Source organism: Arachis duranensis, chromosome 4 (assembly GCF_000817695.3).
Source record: "Arachis duranensis cultivar V14167 chromosome 4, aradu.V14167.gnm2.J7QH, whole genome shotgun sequence".
In the NCBI taxonomy this organism is placed as follows: domain Eukaryota; kingdom Viridiplantae; phylum Streptophyta; class Magnoliopsida; order Fabales; family Fabaceae; genus Arachis; species Arachis duranensis.
This window is the reverse complement of record NC_029775.3, coordinates 120,214,823-120,234,210: the sequence shown is the minus strand read 5'-3', so window position 1 is coordinate 120,234,210 and position 19,388 is coordinate 120,214,823. Positions and strand designations below refer to the sequence as shown.

General features: G+C 29.8%; 1 protein-coding gene across 1 annotated transcript; it reads left to right on the top strand.

The window, feature by feature from the left end:
* Window positions 1-5,561: 5,561 nt before the first annotated feature.
* Window positions 5,562-8,052, top strand: LOC107486412 (disease resistance protein RPP13-like). The gene is made up of 2 exons (XM_052260755.1): window positions 5,562-5,879; window positions 5,935-8,052. The coding sequence occupies exons 1-2, from the start codon at window positions 5,562-5,564 to the stop codon at window positions 8,050-8,052; spliced, it is 2,436 nt and encodes an 811-aa protein (XP_052116715.1).
* The last annotated feature ends 11,336 nt before the right edge of the window (window positions 8,053-19,388 follow it).

The window sequence follows — 19,388 nt, the reverse complement described above, 5'->3', positions numbered from 1 at the left end:
ACCGCTGCCATGCCAAGTCGCTGTCGCCATCGTTGAGACAGAAGAGAGAGCTCGAAGAGAAAGAAACAGAATGTGCGAGAGGAGCCGTCATGAATAGAGGGTTGTTCCGTCACCAGTCGCCGTTCGGGTGAACCTTGGCTGCTAATGGAACTGTTGGTGCTGCTAGAGCTGAACCGTTCCTGTCAATAACCCAAACTATTGCAGCTCCACCTTGTCGCTGCCTTAATCCAAATCCTACGCTCATTCGTTCCATTTTACTTCAATTCTCCTCACCTTAGATTTTGGCACTCCGGGTTCGGTATCTTCGGTCCCTTGGGACCAAGTTGTGAGTAGACTTTATATTTATAATTGTTTGATTGTGTATCTATAATTATTTTGATCTATAACTAGTATGATCTTTGAATTATACTCACTATATTTGTCTTGAATGATTTTAAATTGATTAGTATAATTGATTTATTTAAATAATTCGTTTTTATGAAGTTTATGCTTTCGGATCTATACATGAGACTATATATATTTTTGATGAAGTTTTGCACTTCTAAAATGTTTGATTTTACTTGAATATCTGTTTTTTTAAACAATATATATTTTTGATGAAATTTTGTATTATTCTAAAATGTTTGATTTTACTTGAAAATCTGTTTTTGAAGCATTGAAGTAATTGTTAGTACTCACTTACTTTAAAGATTGTGAAATATGTTTGAAATTTCTTATGATTGAGAAGTATGATTGGAAAGATTTCTGATGAGAAAGTAAAATATGATTTGATTTGATTCTATACCTTATATATTTGAAAGATCAAGGATTTGTTGTATTTGAAATTATATGTTTTGAATTGGTTTGGGAGGCTCGTATTAGAAAACCGTAGTTAATGGTGGTTATGACGTTAATTTAGATGCATCTAACTCAGACTCCAGCTAGCAGGGGTGTTGCTAGCCTAACGTGTAGACCACACGCTAGATCTGTTATTCTGTTAGGAAACACAAGAGGAAAGGGCTACCCATAGAGGTGAAGCCACCCAAGTATGGACTTTTGATTTGATTTCAGTATGAGAACTCTCTTATTGATTCACTTATTATTATCAACTATTATTTTTAATTAAAATTATTTTGATATAATGTTTATATGGTCTCATGCTGATTATAGATGTATTGTCTAGTCATTGAGTTGCAAAACTCACCCCATTTTTCTAAAAACATTTTTCAAGAACAATTACTTGTCTATGTGAGGCTTTCGATTCAAGATGTACGATCTGCAATGAGTACTTATTTGTTGACGAATTTTTAGATATATATATGTTCCATATGACAGAGGCATGATCCAACTATTTTTAATTATCTTAATTTTGTTATAAGTGTATAATTATTTATTTTAGAACTTGTATAATATTTGTAACTTTCTTATTCAACTTATATTTGAGTCGGTTAGACTTGCTAGGGGACTATTTCCCTGAGCGCCGGTCATGACTCATTTTAGACTGTGATAATAAAATTACTAATTAAAAAAGTTTTTATAAAAAAATAATGTAAAGTTTAAATTATCAATATATTTATTGTGTATTTATTAAAGTAAATTATTTAAAAATTTTCTATTATTAACAATCTTAACTTGTATTTTAAAGAGAGAGATTAGTTAAACCCTAATTTAAATCATGACACAAAAAAATTGACTTTTGACGTAATATCAAAGAAAGTTTCTCCTTGCAACGTTGCTGCCTTTGATGATAAAAATGACAACTAATTGCTTTATATGTTTTCGCCATTGTGATTTCAATCCATCCACTTGATTTGTGAAATCAACAAACTTTATCAGTAACTTGAAGAATCAATGTGCATGCCAATAAGTAAAAGAAAAAGGTACACGAAAGAATGTCTAGCTAAAAGCCTAAACTCAAAAACATATCGTAAAATTCAATAATTAGTCCTAAAACATACAGTTACAATAAGCATGTATGTTGTACTCATCTTCATAGCAAACAATCCACTATGAATTAATTAACACTTGCACATGCATCTACTTGGGTCTGCTCAATCATGTCATAATTAATTAATGGGATGCGTTGACCTTAACAATAATGTATATTTGTTTAGGTGTAATAATGCACATTTTTATACTTTTCATTTCTATTATAATCATCCACTTGTGCATAGATAATTTAATTGAATTAGTACTTTTTATTTCTATTATAATATCACAATTACCTTCAGTTTCTTTTATACCAATGAAATTTTTTAAGCGAGTTGACTTTACTTTCTTAGCTTGAAATCGTGTTATGCCTCTCTATATTCATAGTTTCATACTGTGTCTTGCTTGCTCTTCTTCCACAGATTTTTTATGTCTGCCTTCTCTCTTAATTACTGGTACGTGCTGATCATTTATTTTCTCTCATATGTTTGATTGATTTGATTCACTTCATATTTTCTTTCTTTATTGTTTTAGGGAAATTCGGAAATATATTCCATTTGAATAATAAGGATACAGATACAATCGACACACCTTGTGCTTCAAGATTTTTCACCTATTGGTGAATCATACATAGTTCGGTGAGTATAATTGGATATGTAATAATAACTATGCTACTACTTGATTTCTTTTTTTTGCATTGCTTGAATTTTTTCTAAAACAAAGATGTGTTGGTGGTTAATTAATAAAATTTGACAAAAAATGTATTTTAAACAAACAAAGTACAAGATTTAAGTTAGCATATGGCTATTCAAAAGATCCATCTATTTGACATGAAGAAGAATCTAGATAAGACGAATTAACTCATTCATCTATTCAGATTTATCATTATTTTTTTTATATTTTCTTTTAAGAGAAAGAGATTTTTTTTTTTTTTAAATGAAGCCTAACAATTAGTTACTCAAAATGTTTATGTAGATTGCTACACAAAGATTAAAGAAGAACCATTATTGCAAATATATTATATTATTACTGTAAAAGTAATATTAAGATCATAAACTTAGATATGCATATGACATATATAGATGTACGAACATAGAAGATCTGAAATATTGATAAAGAGGAAAAAAAGAGAAGGGTGTGAGTGAGAGATTCATATAGCAACAGAAGAACAAGTACTTCAAGAAATTGCTCCTACATACTTATAACTATTATTTATTTTTCTTCGTTCATTTTCTTTTTATTTTATTTTTACTAGACTGAATTACCACGAATTATATAAATTAGGTATAGTCAACTTCACGTGAAGTTGATAGTTGAGAACCTTTAAATAATTTAATTGATTTGACTAAATTCTCATCTAACAACTTTCAACTATCAATTTCATATGAAGTTGACTTCATCTAAATTTCTACCTTCTCAGAAATAAAAAATTATAAGGTAGCTATGAAGTTGTGTTTTACACTATAAGAAATCTTCAAGATTACCGGTTCTTCGAAGTTGCATGCGCAAAAGAATAAAACCTTATGTCTGTGTATCTCTCTTGAACACACAATTTTCTAGTGAATCTTTCAAGACTCTTTTAGTTATTTTCTTATGGATAGAAACTCAGGTATGCAGTTGACTTTACGTGAAGTTGATAATTGAGAGCCGTTAAATTATTTGACTGATTTAACTAAATTTTCATCTAACAGCTTTCAGCTATTAACTTAGTCAACGGGAGTGGATCCTCTCAAGTGAATAAAAAACTGGATGGTGTGCAGTGTTTAATCTAACCATTCACCACTCTCTCTCTCTTATTTATTTCTGGTCCCACTATTAAAATTAAAGGTGAGAGATTGCACTATATTTTGTCAAGTGTTGAAAAAACTGGAGAGGATCCATTTCCCTTAGTCAACTGCACCTGAGTTTTCACCTTTCTTATGACCTCTTCTTAAAGTTACGGTTGCTTATTATTATTATTATTATTATTATTATTATTGAAGTTGATAATTTTCAATAATAACTATTAAATTAACAAAATTCAAACCCGTTCAATTTCTATATATTACTAAATTATTCAACAATCTTTATTTTTCTGCAAATTTATTCATAGATAAGCTATTGAAATTAAAAGAAAGATAGATGAGAGAGAAAGAGAGGCATGCCATTTTTCTTGAACAAATTTTGATAGCTCTTTTCTTTTTTTTTTTTTGTTACTTAAAAAAAAATATGTGTATACTTTTTAATAATAAAGTGGTCGATTCTTCGTATCATAAAATTCATAGATAATAGAATTTGTGTCAAAATTTTCAACAATTTTCTTTTCAATATAATTAAAAGACAATTAGCAAGAAATTCATCTTTTATTTTGTTTCTAAGTTATTTTTCACAATATTCATAGTTGAAAAAGATCTCTTAATTGTAGCAGTTGAAACAGAGAGAATTAATACCAAACGAATAAAAAAAACGGCCACAAGAAGAAAAAGAATTTACTTTATGAGATTTAAAAATTTTTATTTAATTAAAAAATATTAGTAATAATATCTTTTTCAGATTTTTTTAATATTGTTACTTATTTCTTAGATATTAAAAATTATTAATATTTAAATTAGACTGAACTTTTATTTATATTAGACTAAATACTAAATATTCTTTTTAAAAAAATTAAATTATATACATAATAACTTATTACTATTAAAAAAAGTGGGGGGCCGAGGCCGCCACTTGCCCCCTTATGTTCGTCCCTGCTTGTAAACGAGTCAAAATAACTTTCAAGATTATAAGGAAGAAATTATATTGTTAAATAATCTATTAAATTAGTTTTTAAAAGATAATTTTAAATAAATTTTTAGTATTTTTTTTGATAAATTAAACTAAAAATAATTATATTTAATAAACACAACTAATGGTTTCGAATTAAATCACCATACTAAATCGAAACTATTGGCTTCGATTTACCATGGACATCTGTTCACGTGTATAAATCGAATCTCTTTGTTTCGATTTACATGTATGTACAAATCGAAGCTATTTGTTTCGATTTATAGATATATGTCAATTTATATGCAATTCAAATTTAATAAATTCGATTTAGTATTGGTTTCGTAAATCGAATTTAATATATTTGATTTATATAGAAATGGATCTTGGAACATTCAGTAGTCATGTTTGATTTAGAAAATCTGAATAATTTTAGGTTTCAATTGGTTTATTCTAGTAATTTACCCTTTGTTTTTACCATAAAGTGCATATTATTTTCTTTAAAACAGTTTTTGTGTCGTTTTTTTGGTTGAAGGTTTTATCCTACTGTTAATTAAAAGTAAATAATAAATAAGATATTTAATTTATATAAAATATTTATTTTTTAAAAAAATTGTTTCTAAATTCTTTTAATTTGATATATATATAAAATACTATAAATTTCACAATATTGTATGTTCTTGTTATTAAGTATTATCTCATTATCTGATTAATTTATTTTCATGTCAAGTAAAAAAATGAGATTGAATAACATTGATTATCAATTATGATTAACCCATCATATATGTATGTTTGTTTCTATCTAATATTTATATTTTATTCATTTTTTTTCTTATGGATGATCTTACTTTCTTTCTTAATACACTTAATTAACAATATTCCTTTAATTTTCTCATAGGATCCGAAAATAAAAAATGATTGATAGTGTTGCTAACTTTGCACTGGACAATTTGTCACGGCTGCTTGTTAGTGAAGTGACTTTGCTTTCTAGCGTAAAAGATCAAATCAGGTCCCTAAATGATGAACTGAAGTTCATGAACATCTTTATCAAGAGTTCTGAAGGAAAACGTGAGGATCCATTTGTGAAAGAAGTGGTGAACCAAATCAGAAATGTAGCATACCAAGCTGAAGATGTAGTAGACACCTATGTCGTCAATGTCAACAATCAAAGAAGCAGAAACATGTTGGGGAAGTTCTTCCACAGCAAAGACCATGTGATGATGTTCCATGAGGTGAGTGATGATTAACAGCATCAAAAGAAGGATCCATGAGATTTATCAAAACAAGTCTAAATATGGCATCCAACAAGGTGATTTTGAAAGTCATAATGGAAACAAAGAATTTGCAAAAGACTCATTGATTGCGAGAAGGAAGGATGTGGAAGAAGAGGAGATAGTAGGCTTGGTGCATGACTCTGATGAGGTGATTAACCACCTCGCCAGAAGAGGAGATTCGAGTCGTAGAGTTATTTGCATATTAGGCATGGGTGGCTTGGGAAAGACCACTCTTGCTCGAAAGATCTACAACAACAAGAAGATCAAGAGCATATTCCCGTGTCATGTGTGGGGTTTTGTGTCCAACGATTACAGAGCACAAGAATTACTACTGAGCCTTTTGAAGCTTTTGGGGTTATCCTCAGAGGAGTGTAAAGATTTAACTGATAAAGAGAAAATGAAAAGAAAAGTCAGAGAATGCATGAGTGGAAAGAAATACCTGGTAGTCCTAGACGATATCTGGAATATTCAAGTGTGGGACGAGTTGCAAGAAGTCTTTCCTGATGAAAACAATGGTAGCAGAATATTGATAACCACACGTATTGCAGATATCTCTCATTATACAAGAGCAACCTTCACCTATAGACTTCCATTTCTTGACGAAAGTCAAAGTTGGGAATTATTCTGTAAAAAGGTGTTTGGTAAAGAAAAATGTCCTCATGAACTTGAACTTCCTGGAAAAGAAATGGCTAACGCTTGTAAAGGTTTGCCACTTGCCATCATTGTGTTAGCCGGTATGGTTGCCAAAAAAGAGAGGTCACCAAGAGAATGGCTTAAAATCAAGAATCATGTTTCTTGGTATCTTGTTCAGGAGGAAGAATATCGAATTGAGACCAATATTCTGAAGCTTAGCTATGATGACCTTCCTCAAACATTAAAGCCATGCTTTCTTTATTTGGGAGTGTATCCTGAAGATTATGAAATCAATGTGAGAAGATTGTGTCAACTGTGGATAGCTGAAGGGTTCATTCAGAGAAAAGAAGTTGGACCATCAAATTCACCAGAAGTAGAAGATATTGCTGACATGTATTTAGATAAGCTGGTGGAACGGAGCTTGGTGCAAGTGGCAAGTAGGAGGACTGATGGGGGTGTGAAGACATGTCGAGTTCATGATCTTCTTCGTGACCTATGCATTTCAGAAAGTAGGGAAAATAAATTTATGGAAGTGTGCACAAATTTGGATGCTATTAAGTGTAATTCTCGTAGGATGTCTCTCCAGTATAGAGGAGAACTGAGGCTAACCGAAGATACCCAATCATCTGCACGCTCTCTGCTTCTGTTTGGTGAAAGCACTTTCTGGGAGAATGAATCAGAAGGGTGGAAACAGATAAAGAATGGCTTCAAGTTGGCTCGTGTATTGGACATGAACCAAGTGAGGCTATGTTTATCACCTCGTGGATTGACGACATTGATCCATCTAAGGTTTTTGAAAGTTACAGCATCTTCTAGAAGAATTGGAGATGATGTTTTAGCTTCTATATGCAACCTTTGGAATCTAGAAACGCTATACTTATGGATTAAAGACTCTATTACTCTACCAAACAAAATATGGAAACTCAAGTCACTCAGGCATGTGTATTTAAACTGTGATGATATATTTAGAGAAATGACTCAAGTAGAATCAATAATGCAGAGGATGAAAATGGAAGAAGCGTCGAAGATATTTAAAGGATGGTCTGGAGGAGCATCAATGTCGAAGATGAAAATTGGAGAAACAAAGGTGGAGAATCTTCAAACACTGCATAACATCTGTCTTAATGCAAGAACAGCAAGCGTCCTAAAAAAGGGCATGTTCCCCAACTTGACAAAATTAACTTTGCGTGGAGAGGTGACAGAGCTGCCAGAGGCACCAGAAAAAGAATTCTTAGAGAACAGTTTGTGGTGCCTAAACAAACTCCGAACGCTAAAGCTACTTGGCATTTCGAAGCTTCCATTAGATCGGGATGCGTATCCTACAAGTCTTACCAAGATTACCATATCCTTTGGTCAACTGGATGCAAGAATAATAAAGACCCTGGGACAGCTTGCCAACCTGCAAATCTTGAAACTCGGTGGCAGAGGCATATATGGCGATGTTGATTGCGTAGCTGGTGACTTCCCACAGCTTCGAGTACTACAGGTGTGGGGCTGACATGGTAGATGGCAGGTGGAAAGTAGAAAAAGGAGCAATGCCTCAGATTCGAGATTGCAACATTCCTCACATCCGTGACTAAGAGTGATGAGGTTATATTCATCATCAACATTCGACCTTTGTTTTTCTGTATGTCTTGATTACCGTTTAATATCTTTCCTTGGATATGTAGTTTTATTACGATGTTGTTGCTTTAATGTTTGTGTGTGTAGTACTACTAATGTTATTGCTTGATCTTTAGATTCCATCAACAGCCAGGTAAGGCAGCCCAAATTTAATTTTGTATGCTTTTCTTCTGTGTTTATTTATTTGATTGTCGGACTACAGGGTATCAAGTTTAATTTGCATTTTGTCACAATGACGAATACAAGAAAACAAAAACATTAGCAATTCCATATAGGATATAGTTAATTAACATTTGAAGCTCTGATTTGGAATCAATACTCAGATACTCCAAAACATAATATTACATTCAATGATCACCAACTTCTCAATCGGAAAAGCTCTGTATACAAGCGATTAGGACTTGTAAGTATTATAAGTCAATTAACCCCTAACCCCCCAAAACGCGCTGCAAGTGCTACGTCCCTTACACGCGCTATATATAACTACAAAATTTGAAAGATTTGTTTCCTTCTTCGTTCTCCTTCTTTCCAAATTTGCTCGTTCTTCTTCTCGCGCGACTTCCCCTGCTTTTTCGATCGTTCTTTTCCCCTCCTTTTTTACTCGTTTGTTCTTCGTCATTGACGTTAGTTTCTCTCTCTGTAACTCCAGCTTCGTTTTCTTTTCAATTTTTTGGTTTTTAAAATCAAAGTTTGAACTCGTTTTGAAGATAATGGATGATTCAACCTCAGATTGTCAGCTGAATCAGGGCGAAGTGGATTATGAATTTGAATTTAACGTAGTTCCTGAGGTTTGATTTACATACGATTACTCTGAATTTTGTTGCAGTTATTTGTATAGCATTTTGTAGCTGAATAATTCGTGAACATTGACTGTGAAACTAACGCGTGAACATAAATTTGTGGATTGAATCTAATGTATTAGTTTTGATTAATTATCTGCAATTTATAGCAGACGCTCGGGTGTAGATCAGACTTTTTTGGGTGTATTTTTGGGGCAAGTGTGGGTGTATTTACAGTTTATGGCTTTTTTTGTTATTTTAGTTGAGTTGTTATCGTTCGGGTGTATTAGATCAAACATGATTGGGTGTATTTTTTGTTTTTGACATGGTGTATTCTGCAGCCTCTCTCTGTTGATGACCAGTTTGTTAAATTTTATTGAAAAGGATGTGAGGAATTACATTACGAGAGAAGTGCGAGAAGCGTGAGTGTGCTTAAAGACTTATTTGATAGGAATTGGAATGATTTTCTGCTGAATTTTGGTCTTGTGGACAACAAGTGGCTTTCAGGTAATGTTTGTTTAAAATCTGCAGCAGAGGTGTAAATTTAATTTTTTTTCGGGTGTATTTATAGTCTATGTTTGGGTGTATTCTGCAGATCTCTATGAAGACCGTCATATATGGGTTCCAATCTATTTGGATCACCACTTCTGGGCAGGGATGAGAAGCACACAAAGGAGCGAGAGCATGCATTCTTTTGGGTGTAAAAGCAGTGTTCTTTTGGGTGTATTTCTAAATTTTCTTGTATTTCACATTTTACATATATATACATATATATACTTCAGAATCTTTTTTTATGTTATAAAATACTGTTTTTTTTTTACAACGGTTTAAGGGTTTTAGGTATTAGGGTTTAGGGTTTTAGGGTTTACGGTTTAGGTTTTAGGGTTTACGGGTTAAGGGTTAAGGTTTAGGTTTTAAGTGTTTAGGATTCAGGGTTTTAGGGATAAAGCATCAAGGGGATAGATTTTTGGGTGTATATTCAACTTTCTTTGGGTGTAAAAAATGGCAGGTTATGGGTGTATATTTGGTTTGATGTTTTCTTTCATATTATAGTACCTGTAATTCATACATTTTGAATACAGCAGAGAGAGTTTAATTATTGAAAGAAATTTTACAATAAACTGGATTATAATTGAAAAATTTTTACAGCATGTGTTCAATTTGTTACAGGACTATATAACATTTACATTAATCAGTGTCAATATCCTTAGAATCTATCTGACAATTTGGTGATGCACCCTTAACGGCGGGATGTGCATCAAGCCACCGAATCCCAAATCCCTCACAATTATTTTCTTCTCCTCACTCATGTTTCTGAATTTATCACTTAAGAGATGTGTTGCACACTTAAGGTCTTTGGTTTGCTGTAAACAAAAATAAAATTATAGTCAGATATATTTCTATTATATAAAACTGATTTCATCTAAGACATATATTTGTTCTTACATTTTTTTCAGCTTGGTTTCTGCCTGCCATTTTTTCTGAAATGAAAAATACATCCATAGATATCAGTAAGATACACCCATAGATATGAGTCAGATACATCCATAGATATTAGTCAGATATCACTCAAACATGCATTAATATACAAGGTCAAGCAACATTACAAGGTCAAGCAATATACACCCATGGACAAGCAAATATTAGAACAGTTGTAACTGTTGACTATATTACAGTATATCAGTTCAGAAATATACACCCAACAAATTATGCTATATACACCCAACAAAATACTCAATATACACCCACCAAATCACGCAATATACTTCCAAAAATCAGTTACCAGAAGAACTAGAACAACAAGAATAGTAACACCTAGAACAACTAAGAAGAACAGAATAACCTAGAAGCAAGAATAACAGTAAAACCTAGAACAAGTAGAACATTAAAAACTGTAAAATGAGACCTAGAACAAGAAGAACAGTAAAACCTAGAAGAATGTAGAAGAATAGTAAAACCTAGTTCTTCGTTTTCGAAATGTGGAAAATATACAATATGAGTAAAATAGTAACGTAACGTACCTTGAGTATTATAACTTCGTTTTTTCTGGAGATTGTTGATCGAGAGTTCTATGTTGTGTTGATGGAGAGTTCTAATCTTCGCGACGAGTCCTATCTCTGCAGTTTGGAATGTTGCTCGAAAACGGACGGCTTGTGTTTTCTTCGAAAGGCTTGGAGAAGTGGAAGAGTGCGCCATTAAGGAGCACTATTTTACGAAGAGCAACCGTTGAGTGGGGCGCGTGTAGTTTACGTTCCATTCAAAGAGAGATGAGTGCACGTGTGAATGAAGTGTAGGCTAGAAACTTGTAAAACTTATAGGACCTTTTTGCTTGTATGTGTAGCAGCCCCTTCTCAATATACTCCAAGCTCGAATAGAACGGCTTGATTGCCAAATTAAAGCAACTTAATTCACAAATATACATTATTGATTTCTCGCTTCCACAAATATTCTCACGGCAAGAATTAATAATACTGGTTCATTAAGCAATTTTCCTGTATATATCTTGTGTATTGAACTTTAGTCCATAAATTAAAGAACACTACTCTATAAATATATGATCCATAATCATAACTCAAGCACATACACCCTTCACTAAGTATAATAATATAATCAATTACTATATGCAAGTTAATTAAGATGGTTAATTAACCTCTGAGAAAGCTGGGATTTAGATTTAAATAATTCCTTTCTTTTATGTATGTGTTAAGATTAGATATTTTTTGCTACCCCATTTTAGGGAATAACTTCAATTATATTTGAGACTTAGCTTGCTTACATATATATACATATACTTGCACAAATGTTCATACGGCAAGAATATATAGATGCTTATGTATCGATCTTTTGGCCCTTTATTTATTTATTACTTTATCTTGTGACAAACGCATGCATTGCTCAAAGCCCAGAGATTCTTTGGACTATATATGACTTAAGGCACCTTATGGCAATTATTTATAGGGCAAATCACTATATTAAGCTAAGGGGAGCAAAAAATTACACAAATTCACCAAACCAAAAATTATTTCATGAATCAATCAATGCATATTTTTATATAGTTCGAATTAGATTGTTTCGAACTTGATTTACATGTAATTCGAATCACCTTGATTCGAATTACACACACATACACCCACTAATTTGAATCAATCTGATTCGAATTACACACATACAATAATTCGAATCAGGGTGATTCGAATTACACCCTGATTTATTAAAAAAATTAATAATTTAAAATTAAAAAATATATGATGAGTAATTCGAATTCTATACAATACTCTTCTGCAAGGACAGATTTACATTTAGCTGTCTGGGGGCAAATGCCCCCATTGAATTTCATAAAATTTCAAGAAGAACACAGAAAAAAATATTTGCCCCATTCAATAAATAAATTTGACCCCACTAAGTTTTTTCTTTTGGTTCACACTCTCCAATATATAAGAAAGAAATAAAAGGACCCAAAACATAAACATTAATCAATAATGAATATATAAAAACACGAATATAAAGCACATCAATTAAATTTTAGTAGATAAATTTATTATCATTAAAAGTGAATACACTATAGATAATGTTAAAATAAAATTATTTTTTATTTGCTAACTCAGTGCTTAACAAATTAAATAAATATAATGAAGAGCCAAAATTTAATTCCATTACATACTTTTTTTATTATAAAAGATTAAAAATTTATTCATAAAAAATATATTTAGTTTAATATATATTAATAAAAAATAAATATCTAAATTATTTGAATATTTATCAATGATTTTAGACTTTTAGTATATTTATGTAATTAAATATTACGAAAGAACTTTTTTTATAAATTGCCTGTATCAAAATTTATAGCAAAATTTTAAAATCTAATCAATTGTTGAATAAAGACCAAAAAACGAATAGATTAAAAATAAAACAAAAGAAAACGTTGTGATTTAGTTTTTAAAATAAAAAAATATTTTTATAGAAATGAATTGAGACTCAAAAGAATATTATTTTTTATTGTTTATTTTTTAAATTAATTTTAGGTTTGCCAATAACAACAACAATAGTTAAAAAAAAATTTTGCTATAAATATTATAAAGTGTCGATTTCGTAATCATATAGGAGATGGATTTTTAAATAATTATTTAATAACATATATAAAGAAAAACATTTAATTATATTGACAATAAAAAAATATAAAACCTATTTAAATTACTATTTTAATGTTTAAATTTATTTGTTAGATAATTTGAAAACAAATATATTTTATAATAATAAAATATAATTATAAAAATTATTGTCATATATATATATATATGCATTGCTCCATTGATAAAATTTTCTGGATCCGTCACTGCTCTTCTGCCCATTTTTGATAGTTCATGAATATTTTTTAATAAATTTATTTTAACTATATTACAAAAAAAATATTTTATTCTATGCAAAATAATTTAAAAAATAGCTTAAAAGATGTTAATGAGTATTATAAAAGTGGTGTGAAATGAATTGTATAACGATCCATGCGGTGTTGATTGTTGAGATCCAAATGCACTTCATGGTTCATATTGAATTTGAAGATCTTTTTATCCGAATCCAAAAGGAGATTACTATTATTTTCAATAGGTGTTAAGATAACATTGCCCTTAGCAAGATGAAGCTCCTCAAAGCTAGTTAAAAACACCAATGGTATCTTCAAGAGTACAATGTCTAACAAGTGCTTCATTCATTAGGTTCGTCCACCTTCTAGAAAGAAGGCCGGTCTCTAATAATGGAGACTGATATGTGGCTTAGAATTTCATTTGGTAAATTGTTGAACAGAGCATCATCAACATTGTTCTCATCTCTGGAATAATCTGATGTTTCAGAAACAGTGTTTGGCCTCAAGAAAAAGCCACTGCATATGTTGATAGGGACAAAGAGCTCTAACTGAGTAAAATATTGTGTACAATATATGAGAAGTGCTAAGGGTCAGCAATTTTTGTAATTTGTAGCCATCAAATAGCCATCAATAATGATTTTAATGGTGTAAGATTGGTGTGAGATTTCATCTAATGGCTCACTTTTCCTTGCTGGTTACATGCTGGCCAGAATTTGAAAAAATTGGTGCCCCTAGACTTTTCCTAAATGTAAATTGGAAGGAAAGAAAGATTGATAAGTTGATAAAGCACATCCACATTCACAAAGTAAAAGGTTTCCTTGTTAATTAATCTCTAAGCAACTACCATTCCATGCCATTATATTATGAGGCTTTCTCTTCATCACTGTACTGCTAGCTACTTTAATTGTTCCGCCACTGTTCATAAGGAAAGAGATAGAGATACAAATTTTTTTTTTTTTGTCAGCAAGAATGGATAAGCATAAGCAAGAGGTTGCTCTTACAGTTTCTAAATTTGTCAAAAATTGTATGTGAGAACAAGGAAGATAAATCCAATGGCTGATATCAATACTCGTGTTGTTCTAATACCCTGGCATTTTAGAACAGAGAGACTTGATTAGCAAATTAAAGCGATTAATTCACAAAGATGAACTCATTTCTTGCTTTTCACAAATATTCTCACAGCAAGAATTAAAAACAATACCTACCCCTTATAAAAAATTAGGTTGGCAACCATTTCCATTCTCACTTTAAAAGTCAATACCAAAACAATACTTAACCCTTATAAAAACAAAAACAAAAAGAGCAAACAAAATTATACTTTACAATTTTTAAAATGAACAAGATTATTTATTATCTTATTTTTTGTTTTTTTTTATTTTTAAAATAAACAAAAGATAAAACAATAAATAATTATACTTTATAATTTTAATTCTTATATTGAAAAATTTGAATATCATTTAGATTACTTACGGTTTGATGATTTTATTTCTCTAACTTATGAAGGAGCTACAAATTAATGCGAATTATTTAAATTAAATTCATGTCATTTGATAATAAAAAATGTTAGGCAAACAAATTATCTTTTAGAAAAAAAAGTTTTTTTTAAACAAATAAATCTAAGATAATTTTATTGTCAATTCATGTTATATTATTTAATTTTCAACAATTGAATTTTAGTACATTAGAAAAAAAAACTTTCAATTGACACTATCAAAAAGAATAATTTTAATCAAAATTGGAACTAAACCCAAATAATTAGGATCTACTAAACTCGAACTAAATTTTAAATTATAAATTATAAATTTTAAATTTTTATATGACAATAAAAAATTATAAGTAAAACCTAAAACCTAAACTCTAATATTAATATATAATTGATAAAAAGTTATTCAAAATTTATGTCTCAATATAAGCCACTTCATTTTAACAATAAATTTGTTCTCCTAGTTTTTTTTTTTTCCTCGTCCCACTCAAGAATTGTAAATTTGTTAACTTATTTTCAATTATTGATGTTACTTATTTAGTATTTGGGATAACAAAAAAAAAAGTAAATCATCATCTAAATTCATGGACTTTACGATTTTTTTTAGGTCTATCAATATTATTTTATTCCTTTTTTTTACCTAAGTCCAGATCCCATAACACAAGCTTAATTATAGGTGTATTGGGTATATAGCCTGGCGGCTTCTATCCGACCTGGGTTTGTTTGTTTAGCCATGAGCCACCAAAAAAAAATTTAATGTCCAAATTTCATTTATATCCTCACATAATCACTTCGGTGAATTTTTGTACCTTATTCGATTTCTATGCTAATTAATTATTCTTCATTCATAATTTTTTGGGTAAAACACTATAATAAGCCAAGGAGAATGAAATTTTACACAAATAAGCCAAATGAAAAATTGGTTCATGAATCCACCAACGCACATTACTATATAGTTCGAATCAGGTTCATTCGAACTCTATTCACACATAATTCGAATCATATTGATTCGAATTATGCACAAACGTGCACACACACTAATTCGAATCATGTTGATTCGAATTACACTCACACACGCTGCACATAGTAATTCGAATTGAACAGATTCGAATTACTCATGATTTAATTACGTCCATTTTCTTATTAAAAATTTAATAATTAATTAAAAAAATTAATAATTTAAAAATTAAAAAATATATATTTTATTTCATGCATTAAAAAAAAGCTAACAAAATATTTTACTCTATACAAAATAATTTAAAAAAATGGCTTAAAAGATATTAGGAATACTATAAAAATTTGTAATGTCCTAATAACTTAGGACATTAAAGAAATACTCTACATAGTCAATAATAATTTAAAAATTAAAAAAATATAGTTATAACCAGTATTTACCTAAATTACTAGAATATTACAAACTTTTATAGTACTCCTAACATTTTTTAAGCTATTTTTTTTAAATTGTTTTGCATAGAAAATGGCTTAAAATGACTTAAAATGGTTTAAAATGCCCTTTATTCTAGGCAAAATAATTTAAAAAATGGCTTAAAAAAATGTTAGGAGTATTATAAAAATTTGTAATGTCCAATTTAGGTAATACTGGTTGTAATTATATTTTTTTTAATTTCTAAATTAGTATTGACTATGTAGAGTATTTTTTTAATGTCCTAAATCATTAGGACATTAAAAATTTTTATAGTACTCCTAACATTTTTTTAAGTCATTTTTTAAATTATTTTGCCTAGAATAAAGTGCATTTTAAGCCATTTTAAGCCATTTTCTATACAAAACAATTTAAAAAATGGCTTAAAAAATGTTAGGAGTACTATAAAAATTTTTAATGTCCTAATGACTTAGAACATTAAAAAAATACTCTACATAGTCAATACTAATTTAGAAATTAAAAAAATATAGTTACAACCAATATTTACCTAAATTACTAGGACATTACAAATTTTTATAGTATTCCTAACATTTTTTTAAGCTATTTTTTTAAATTGTTTTGCCTAGAATAAAGGGCATTTTTAAGCCATTTTCTATGCAAAATAATTTTAAAAAAATTGCTTAAAAAGTGTTAGGAGTACTATGAAAGTTTGTAATATTCTACTAATTTAGGTAAATACTGGTTATAACTATATTTTTTTTAATTTCTAAATTATTATTGACTATGTAGAGTATTTCTTTAATGTCCTAAGTCACTAGGACATTACAAATTTTTATAGTACTCCTAACATCTTTTAAGCCATTTTTAAAATTATTTTGTATAGAATAAAATATTTTTTTGTGGTATAATTTAAATAAATTTATTTAAAAAATTTATAAAAAAATATTAATGAGCTATTAAAAATGCGCAAAAGAGTATTGTATGAAATTCGAATTGATAGCTCACTAATATTTTGAAGAAGTCTCGTAATAAAATATTTTGTTAGCTTTTTTTTAATGCATGAAATAAAATATATATTTTTTAATTTTTAAATTATTAATTTTTTTAATCAATTATTAAATTTTTAATAAAAAATGGACATAATTAAATCATGAGTAATTCGAATCTATTCAATTCGAATTACTATGTGCAGCGTGTGTGAATGTAATTCGAATCAACATAATTCGAATTAGTGTATGTGCACGTTTGTGCATAATTCGAATCAACATGATTCGAATTATGTGTGAATAGAGTTCGAATGAACCTGATTCGAATTATATAGTAATGTGCGTTGGTGGATTCATGAATCAATTTTTCATTTGGCTTATTTGTGTAAAATTTCATTCTCCTTGACTTATTATAGTGTTTTACCCTAATTTTCTTGTCAAATGTCAAGTGTCCAATATATATTAGTAAATCAACCTCTTATCTACTTTTAGCCACTCTTTCTATGCCACCAAGACATCACCATTTAAAAATGACAATATATTCTAATAGAGATGGATATCAAGATACTTTAGCTTTTATATGCAATCTTTTAAATCTAAAATTGCTACATTTAATATTTGCTAATGATATTAATTCGTCTGATATTCTACCAACAAAATATGGAAGCTCGAGTTACTAAGGCACATTTATTTAAAATATGATGGCACATTAAGAGTACTTAATAAAGGAGCATCAATGTCGAGGATGAGAGCAGGGGAAATAAGAGTAGAGAATCTCCAAACTCTAGGGGATATCTATCTTAAGGCACAAACAGCAAGCATCTTAGCATCCTAAACAAAGACATGTTCCCCAACTTAACAAAATTAACTGTCGAGGGTGGAGACAGCAGCCAGACAAACCATTGTTAAAGAAGATTCTTCGGTCCCTAAACAAACTCCAGAAGCTAGAGCTAATTAACATCTGGAGTATTCCATTCGATCAGAATATGCTTCCTACAAGTCGTACCAAGATTAGCTTATTTCATCATGGTAAGCTGGATTTAAGATTGATCAAGACATTGGGACAACTTGCCAACTTACAAATCTTGAAACTGCATAACGGACATATATCTGGCGATGTTAATATAAGTGCGCGCAGTCGGGGACTTCCCAAAGCTTCAATGCTACATTTGAGTGCGGTTATAATGGACAGAGAAAGGTGGAAAATAGAGGAAGGAGCAATGCCGCTCATTCGACATTGCAGCATCCCTCAGCACATGCTAAGCCATGACTGACTAAGAGTGAGGATTCATTCATCTTCAACACTCGAGCAAAGCAAGCCGGTCACTTCAAGTTTAATTTTTCTTGTTTAAATCAACTGTTATTTCCTATTCGATCGTATCATTGTTGCTTATTACCACCAAGGAATGAATAACTACATATCTCAATTAATAAATGCACTATATGTCTATATACATAACTTGAATATTTTTTCCATAAACAAATCATTCAAACTTTGAGAAATAAATTATATTTGTTTGTTAATATTTTTGAGTAGATAGTATTTTATAGTGTAATTTTTGAAGTTTTTTCTTAGTGTATTTAGAGATTATTTAAAAAAAATAATTGAGAATGAAAACACACAAAAAATATAATATTATAAAGAAAAATGTTTAGTAACAAAAAAAAATTAGCAAAAAACAGTCATAACTTATCTTATTTAACAATATATTTTATTAATCATGATATATATATATAATAAACAAATATTAATGTGTCATTATACACTTTANGTATCATTATTATATAAATATATATTATTTTTATTTTACAAAATCGTAAAATTGACATATATGTAAAATTATTGACGTGACATAATCACATAAAGTCATAAACTAATGTCACAAGTTTATATTATAATAGGTTGGTATCAATTTTTATATAATAAGAATAAATAGATAGATAGCTTTTATCATGTTAATCAATTAAAGTTAATATCTATTTTTTTGATAAATAAATTTAATATCTATTATTACTACAAGAAAAATGGTAATTTGTGGCGGCACTAGCACAACCGTCGCAAATCAGGTTGACGATTTTGCGATGGTGGCAGAACCGCTGTCATGCAATGTTCTGAGAATCGGACCGGACCGGCCGGTTCAACCGGAAAAATCGAGAACCGGTCATCTGGCCGGTCCGGTTAAACTATAAAATCGTTCTGCAAAAAACCGGTCGAATCGGTG

Coding starts and splice junctions, on each gene's coding strand:
- LOC107486412 (XM_052260755.1), top strand. CDS start 5,562: ATGATTGATAGTGTTGCTAACTTTGCACTGGACAATTTGTCACGGCTG. Junction 5,880..5,934: donor ATGTGATGATGTTCCATGAG/GTGAGTGATGAT, acceptor TATCAAAACAAG/TCTAAATATGGCATCCAACA.